Raw genomic sequence first — 9,194 nt, forward strand, 5'->3', positions numbered from 1 at the left:
CATGCTGAGTACTAGACATTGCTTGTTGTGCCAAAAAAATTGTTTTATTTCCTACTTTACCACAACAATAACAAGTAGGTTTTTTGGATGTTTCTTGGCCAAATAATGGTACTAGAAACTTGCAATAATGGATTACCTTTCCAAGATTGGACACCCTAATTGGTTTCAAAATGAATTATTTGGTCTCATTTAATTATCGACCAAGGGTGTAAACTTGGAATGGCATTCACAAAGTATATGCTTTAAGCTTTCTCAATCTTAAGACTAACCTATGGAATTCAAATACTTGAGCTTCAGGATAACTAAACTAAAACCAGTAAATGAAATTACTCTAACAAAGCATGTAATCACGAATAGAAGCTACTATAATCACCTATGATGCAGGAATAGTTCACCAAATCTATTCTCAATGCTTGCAGGAGCAACAAAGTTCTACCTTACTAGAAATAAACAAGGAAATGAAATATACTCTTAATTGAATAGTTCACTCACCAAGTGAGTCCTCTTGGATGAGTGAATAGGAAATGCAATCAAGATAAAAGATATAAACTTTAATTATGCATTATGTTCATTTATGGAGAAAGATTACACTTAATTGAAAAACAATATCATAATAGTTTTGCTATGAAAATCAACTCATTCTACTTCTTTGAGTGCCATCAAAGTTATACAATCGATATTTTAAATGAAACAACAACTACTTCCCAAATCTAAGATCACTCCATTAATGAGGATCAATTATAGACTCATAAATTTCAAAATAGAAACAACATTAACCACGAATAAATCCTTTAGGAATATAGCAAGTTGTGGAAGCTACATCTATGTGCTACAACAACATAAAGCAATAAATGATTTCCCCTACTTGCAAAGGTCTAGCAATCCATGATTGGCTTTGACTACTCCATCATTGAAATGTTGATCCTTGAATACCTGTGAAAAATACTTGCAAAATAATCAATGTGCACACAACCTTCCATATACATATTTATTCTCATCATCAATATTAGAGAAAAGGTGTAAAGTTTCAATCACTAGTAAATTTGGACCTATTTTTCAATGCATGGGTGGTCAAAATTTGGACACTTAAACATCAAAAGTCAACATCACTAGAATTGTGTCAAAAGTTTGATGCACCACACGACTATCAATTTATTGAGAAACTATTGTACAATTAATATCCAATCAAGGAAACAAGGAAGAAGAGAAATAAAAAGAGAATGACTCTAGCAAGACAAACCAGGAGTAGAAGGCTCCACTGCCACCAAAGACAACATCAAGCAAGATCATAGTTACCTCAAAGGATAAGAAGCAAAAGAAAAAGAAGAAGAAGACAAAAAATAGCAAGTCCAAATCTGTTACACTTGATGAAGTTACTATCATACCTAATTGGAACCCTAATACTCTTGACCTATATGCTCTAGTTCAATATGGAGAAATATGTAGCAAGGTGGTAGAGTAAGATAAACTAAAGAAGGAGATGAGACACAGACAAGTGTTAGATGTAACAAAATATATTTTGTTGGATGTTGTTCCAGATACACTCTAGATTTTAAAAACCCTTATTTTGGAACAACTAGTACATTTAGTTGATAAAGTGAATGAGTGTAATGTGGATACACATAAAAAACTATTGGAGAGATCAAAGAAAAAGTTTAAGAATAAAATGTTGTAGAAGGCAGCACAAAAAATCACCATATACCAAGTGTAACTTTCCACTCTTGTTCAAATGGTATTTCTTTGTTTAAAATGTTGTGTAACATTCTAAATCTTAATTAGGAGATTAAAGAAAAATTGCAAAATGTTGGTGAGGACATAAAGTCTAGTGTAGATGGATTAAATGTTAACCCAAGTTCCTACATGGTCCATTACTCCCGAGTGAATATTTATACAAGAGTTCAACATGAATTGTTGAAAGAAGAAGCCAAGACAAGAGTAGAGATAAAAGAGATGAAAGCTTTGTTGTTACCTCATCCTGAGGTTATGCAAAAACATATCAAAAAGGCCAAGGAATTGATAGCTTTGTTGGATTATCAATTGCAAAACACATGATAGAACTTGCAGTTAAATTGAAAGTTAAGAAACAAACACTCAAACTTTTAAAGACAAATTGGGACAACACTATGACTACTATAATAAAGAATTACTAGAATTTTATTGATTAATTAGGCATCCATTTTAATTAGAAATTAGATTTTTTATTTTGGGATAAGTGTCAAAAAAGGGGGAATGTGAGTATGAGTATGATTATGATTATTCTTATAATAGAATAACATTTAGGGGGAGTAAATGCTATGTCGGGAGATATAAGGATTTTAACATGTAAGTATTGTAAACCAAAAAAAAATTGGAAAAGATTTTGCAATATATATACTATACTGAGTGTAAGGACATGATGAGAATGGAGTATACACTTCGGGGGACTTAAACAATTTTTACTAAGACATTTTTTGAGCTACCATGCCTAAGTTTTTCACCATTAATGCCAAAGGGGGACAATACTACTCTGATACACATTCATTGTTTTCATTTGTGCAAAAAGGTTAGTTAGTGAGAATAGAAGATGATGGTCGGTGAACATTGTTACCAAGGCATAGTATTAAATGATTCAAGGAAGAACAATTTTTTTTTAAAAAGATAATATTAAGGAGTCACAACTTGACAAATGCATGTTGCAATTAGGTTGTCAAATAAATAGGCGTTCAGAATAGATCTATTCAGGGCATTAGAGAAGAGGTTAAGTTCATTAGAGTATGGTATGTGTTGATACCTACTACTTTTACTAGTAGAAGAGAATCTCTTTAATCGGTGATTTATTGTAGAGTAATACACTCAAGAGTAATCATATTGCATTGATAATTCCAATTGGACCTTAGACAACACGTTTGATCTTTTGAACATAGTTTCACAATTGTATTGTATTAAAATGGGTATAGATAAATAAGTTCATATTCGTGTTTGGTATCAACCCCTATAAAATTCCCTTTTTTATACTCTATACTATATTCATAATATATACATGTAATTTTGAGTCATGACTCATGACACTTCTTAACTAGATACCCAAATGGATATACGTAATTGTCTACATCTCTTTGTTTTATATATCATGTTTATTTTTGTATATCAATATCTCTTCATTTCACACTATAATACTACCCAGTGTGTATGCCAAGTATTATAAATGTTTAAATGTGTGACATGAGTAGAGTTTAACAACTAAATATTTAAGTCTATAAATCTAATTCCAATAACTACTTTTCAATTTTTGAATCTAATTATGTAGCTGAACTTTTATAAGTTACTAATTAATAAAAGGATGCTACTACTCCTAACTTCCTACACACTAGCGTGAGTTAAGTTATCATTCTAACTAGTATTTAAACTTTTTATTTTACCATCCTACTCACAAATATTGACTAAATCGTCTCACATTATCTATCAACTCATTTATTTATATTTATTACTAATATAAAGTATTATCATTAACAAATATAATTTTATTTGAATTTCATAGATTAGTATTAATTTGTGGGTTAGAATAAATAATTTAATAAATGAATGATTGACTTGTAAGTTGGTATGATTGCCAAGTTAGTAAAGGTTCAGACTAGGTGTTATTAACAAGAATCCTTTGTTAATGATAATACTTTATATTAGTAATAAATATAAATAATTTAGTTGATAGATAATGTGAGACGATATAGTCTGTTGGAATTATAGATGAAGTAACTGAGATGGGGGGGGGGAGGGTGGGTGGTGAATCAGTTACCACAAAAAAAAATCCTAATCCCTTAGATGTCTTAAATAACTAATTACTACTGATACGCGGTAAACACTTCACAAAAATGATGTAACTCAATAGATTAACTTGTTACTGATCTTTAAGCATTCATAATTATTAGCATGCATCCAAAAGTAAATAACATGAACACAAGAGACACTAGATTTAATGTGGAAACCCAATATGAGAAAAACCACCAAGTAACTAGCTACCAATTTTCACTCTTCTAAAGTGAGCTCTATTAGGAGCCAACCCTATTAAAGGTTACAAAACATACAATTAGTTGTGACCCTATTAGAGGATTTAATCACCCTATTAAGAGTGGCCTTGCTAGAGGTCTTTAGAACAATTCAACTGAACTGTCACCTTGTTAGAGGATTTAAAAATGACTGTTAAACCAACTCTATTAAGAGATTTTGAAATCACTACTACAATGGTTAGAAAGTAACAATGAATTGACCTGAATATGATGCAAATAAATTTTTTGATTACAGATCTCTATTCTGCGCCATTAGATCCTCCTTGATCAAATATAGCTTTGTTGCTCCTCAATGATCTCTGATCATCCTTCAAAATTCGCTCTCACAATAATTAGTCCTCCTTCTCATTCATATCACATCAAATCCATCACACACTTAAAATTTGCAACTTGACCTCTTATATATACCATTCAGATTAGCAAGTCGGTTCATTCACAAGTTACATTTACCAATAAACCATACATTAGTCGTCTACAAATATTACATTAAACAAATAAACTTTATTTCACAAAACAATGAAATCCTTCATTGGCCGACCCTACTCAATAAGCACTGCTCCAGAAACAATTTCTTGAGTTAACCATCTCAACTCGGTTAACACTGCAAAATTTGCAAAATCCTTTGACCGCCGAGTGAACTTGGTAAGAACTGAATTTCCTTCGCTGTCCATGAGAGCTCAGTAAGAACTGTCTCTGCCATATTTCCCTTTGATGATCAAGTAAGCTTGGTAACAACTGAATTTTCTTTACTAACCTTGAAAGCTCGATAACAACTATCTGCACAAGGTAAAGCTTGAGAACGCTCGGTAGACACTGTAAACCTTCTTTGCTAACCTTCTGAGCTCGGTAGACTTTGTCTTTTGCCTTGCTAACCAACAGAGCTCGGTAGACTCTGACTGATAACTAATATGACATTTGTGTAACATCAAAGACAACACACAATTGAACAATTGTATCCAACAATCTCCCGCTTTAGCATTGATGGCAACACAACATGTCATAACATAATAAAATTTGAAAACAAGTCTTTTTTGACAGAATGCTTCTCCCTATTATATTTCATTCCACAAAACTCCTCAAATACAATAATCTCCCTCTTTCATAGAAATCTCTCCCTCTTGCATAAACTCTCTTTTTCTTGCAAATTTCGGAAAGATATGACAGTAAACTTTGCCTCTTTGATAACACATGCCAAAGACAACACAACTTCAAGTGAAATTCAATGTACCTCAAGTACTGATTCATATGCAATGTCTTCATTACTTTGCTGCATCAACTAATAGATCTTTTAATTATGTTCATGTTGATGCATCACTAAAATTGTATTTTAGTGAGCTTCAAATAGGGGAATGACCCCTAACTTACCTCTTAGATACAAGAATGCATCCTTAGGTAAAGGCTTTGTGAATATGTCAGTAATTTGTTCCTTTGTATGGACATATTCCAGTCCAATCTCCTTATCTTGCACCACTTCTCTAACAGAGTGATACTTTATAGCAATATGCTTGGTTTTTGAATGCATCACTGGATTCTTGGATATATTAATTGCACTTATATTGTCACAAAACATAACAACAGGTTCTTTGATTTCTTATTTCATACCTTCCAATAATTGTTTAAACCAAGCAATGTTTGAACAGTTTACTGCTGCTACAACATATTTAGCCTTTGCTGTGGACTCGGATGTACAATTTTGCTTTTTACTTGTCCAAGAAACCAACCTCTTTCCAAGAAAGAAAGCTCCTCCACTTGTACTCTTTCTACCATCAACGTTCCCTGCCCAATCTGCATCAATAAACACTTTTAAATCCATATTTCCTCCAAGTTTATACCATATTCCATAATCTTCAGTTTTTTTCAAATATCTCATGATCCTTTTAATTGCCATCATGTGATTTCCTTTTGGTTCATCATCCTTGGTGAGTTTCATGATCCACTTCTTTTGATTCATCATCCTTGGTAAGTTTCAATCCAATACACATAGGAGTCCCAACTGGTTTGCAGTCTTCCATACCAAACTTTTTTCAGTATCTCCTTGATGTATTTAGATTGAGTGATGTAGATGCCATTCTTATTCAGCTAACTTTGAAGACCAACAAAGAATTTGATCTCACCAAACATTGACATCTCAAATTCCTTGTTCATTTGTTCTAAAAATTCTTTGCACAGATCATCATTTCCTGTGAACAAAGTATCATCTACAAATATTTCTGCCAAAACAATCTTATTATCTGGTCCTTCCTTGATATATAAGCTACTATTATCATTAGTTCTTTGAAAACCAATTTGAATAAGATAGTTATGTAATCTTTCATACCATGCTCTAGGGGCTTGTTTCAGACCATACAATGCTTTATGTAATTTACAGACCATGTCCTTCTTGTTTGGATCAACAAAACCTTCAGGCTGTTCAATGTAAACCTCTTCATCCAGTATACCATTGAGAAATGTTGACTTGACATCCATTTGATAAACTTTGAATCCTTTGTGTGCAACATATTCAAGTAAGGTTCTGACACCTTCCAATTTTGTAATAGGAGAAAAAATTTCTCCATAGTCTATACCTTCTTCTTGAGAGTATCCTTTGCATACTAATCTAGCTTTGTTTCTTGACGCCTTACCATCTTCATTTAGCTTATTTCTGAATACCCACTTAGTTTCAATCACATTTTTGTCTTTAGGCCTGGATACAAGAGTCCATGTTTTGTTTTTCTCTATCTGCTCTATCTCTTCATTCATAGCCTCAATCCATCTTTCATTTTCTAATGCATCTTTAACATTTATAGTTTCAAAATCAACAAGTAAACAAGTGCCTTTCAACTTACTTCTTGTCATTGTTCCTTCGAATTTATCTCCAATGGTCTGATTTGGTGCATGATGCTTCCTGACATACTTGGTTAATACAGGTTCCTTTCCTTTTGAACACTTTGAATTTTCATCCTCTTGCACTTTAGCTTCAGGTCTAGTTGCTCAGGCTTGGTAGCTGTTGATTCAATAGCTTTTGTTTGCAACTCGGGTCCTTGTAGCTCGGTAGGTATTGGCTCGATTTCTTGCAACTCGATTATTGAAGACTCGGGAGTTGAAGACTCCTGATTGACATGTGTATCTGGCATTGTATCAGGTTCAATGTAAACAAATCTTCTGTAGTCTTTTGGTTCCCTTTTGCTTTCTTCTTCAGTTCTTTCTATAAACTGCTTTCTTCTTCAGTTCTTTCTATAAACTCGTCAACTTTGACATGTGCACTTTCTATGACTTTGTGAGTAGACAAATTCAAACATCTATATGCTTTACTTTTGCAAGAATATCCCAAAAATATTCCTTCATCACCCTTCACATCAAATTTACCTTTTCTAGGTTCTTTCAAAATGTAATATTTGCTTCCAAATACTTTTAGGTAACTTACATTGGATTTGTAGCCATACCATAACTCATAGGGGTTTTTGAATGAGTCCTTCTTCAGCTATACTCGGTTCAAGGTATGAACTATAGTAATGATAGCTTCCTTCCAGTATTTGATAGCAATGCTCTTTTCAATCATTAAGGTTCTTGCACAGTCCATGATAGATCTATTCCTTCTTTCAGCTATTCCATTTTGTTCAAGAATTCCAAGTGCTAAAACTTGTCTTTTGATTCCCCTTTCAATGCAAAAGTTATTGAACTCATGTGAAATGAATTCACCACCTATGTCTAACCTCAAACATTTCAGTCTTTTGCTTGTTTCCTTGTCTACTCTGGCCAAATACCATTTGAACTTTTCAAATGCTTTTGATTTCTCTCTTAGGTACATGACAATCATCATTCTTGAGTAATCATCAACAAAAAGAATGAAGAACTTTTCACCAATATAACTTTCAATGCCAATAGGTCCACACAAATCAGTATGCACAATTTTTAAAACTTCTTCAGACTGGTAGTTCTTGCTTTTAAAGCTAGTCTTTCCCATCTTGCCAATTTGACAATTCTTGCATAGACCAACCTCTAGTTTCTTTATGTTAGGAATACCTCTTACTTTCCTGAATTTACTTATCTTCACCAAGTTATCAAAGTTCACATGACACAACCTCCTATGCCATAACCAACTTTCTTCAACTTGAGCAATACAACATGAACATTCACCAAGTTCAAGATCAAACAAGTTACCTTTTGTTTGAGTGCCTGATCCAATTAGCTTTCCTTTGCCATCCAACAGTCTTGCTTTTCCATGCATGAATTCCACTTTGAGTCCATTATTGAATAGTTGTGCCACACTCAACAGATTGTGTTTTAGTCCTTCTACCTAATATGCATTATCACATACAAGTTCTTTGGTTAGAGAGATTCTTCCTTTTCCTTTTATGCAACAAGGTTCATTATTACCAAATCTCACACTGCCACCATCATAGTCTTCAAAATGTTCAAACTTAGTTTTATCACCAATCATGTGATGAGAACAACTACTATCTATAATCCATGTATCATTTTTGCTCACATGAGAAATAAGTGCCATTTCTTCATCATTATCAGATTCATCCTTTACAGTAATGTAAACAATTTCATCTTCTTCTTCATCATCAAAATCATTAGAATCCTTAGCCATGAAACATGGTTTCTTACCTTTGTCCTTGAATGATTTGAAATTTGTCTTGCCATTGCACTTGTGACCTTTCTTCTCATCCTTTTTATGCTTATTTGGGCACCTGGTAGTAATATGACCAATTTCTTCACAAGAAAAAACATATTAGAGGAACCTTACCTTTGTATTTCCCTTTGCCTCTTGAATATTTCCTTGCTAGCAGAGCTTCAACCACCTCAAGATCATTATCTGAATGCTATTCTAATTCTTCATCACTATCTGAATGAGGATCCTTTATCTTCTTTCCTTTCTCCTTGAGTGAAAGCTTCGCTTCAAATGTTGATTCAATGTTCTTGGCAGTTGGAACATAATTATCATAGTTTTCTAGCTCGAATGCAATCAATCTTCCAACTATGGCCTCTAAATTTATCTTATGATTTTCTTCACATCTTCTTTCTTGAATTATAGAAACTTTGATTGCATGAATAGGAAGTAGAGTTCTAAGAACTTTACTTATAACCGTTTCCTCCTTGATATCTCCTCTAGATGCTTTGATTGCACTAACACATGCTTTAACTCTTTCAACATATTTTGCTATG

At 33.0% G+C, this 9,194-nt stretch overlaps 1 protein-coding gene across 1 annotated transcript in view; it reads right to left on the bottom strand.

Moving 5' to 3' along the window:
* Positions 1–7,156, bottom strand: part of LOC149531548 (uncharacterized) — a 97,513-nt gene extending 90,357 nt beyond the window's left edge. The window contains exon 1 of the mRNA XM_089808358.1: positions 6,993–7,156. Within this exon, the coding sequence (XP_089664484.1) occupies positions 6,993–7,156 (164 nt within the window). The remainder of the gene's footprint in view (positions 1–6,992) is intronic.
* Positions 7,157–9,194: the final 2,038 nt, after the last annotated feature.

This window comes from Cupressus sempervirens, chromosome 11, assembly GCF_028749045.1.
Source record: "Cupressus sempervirens isolate cs-2001-9-10 chromosome 11, ASM2874904v1, whole genome shotgun sequence".
Classification (NCBI taxonomy): domain Eukaryota; kingdom Viridiplantae; phylum Streptophyta; class Pinopsida; order Cupressales; family Cupressaceae; genus Cupressus; species Cupressus sempervirens.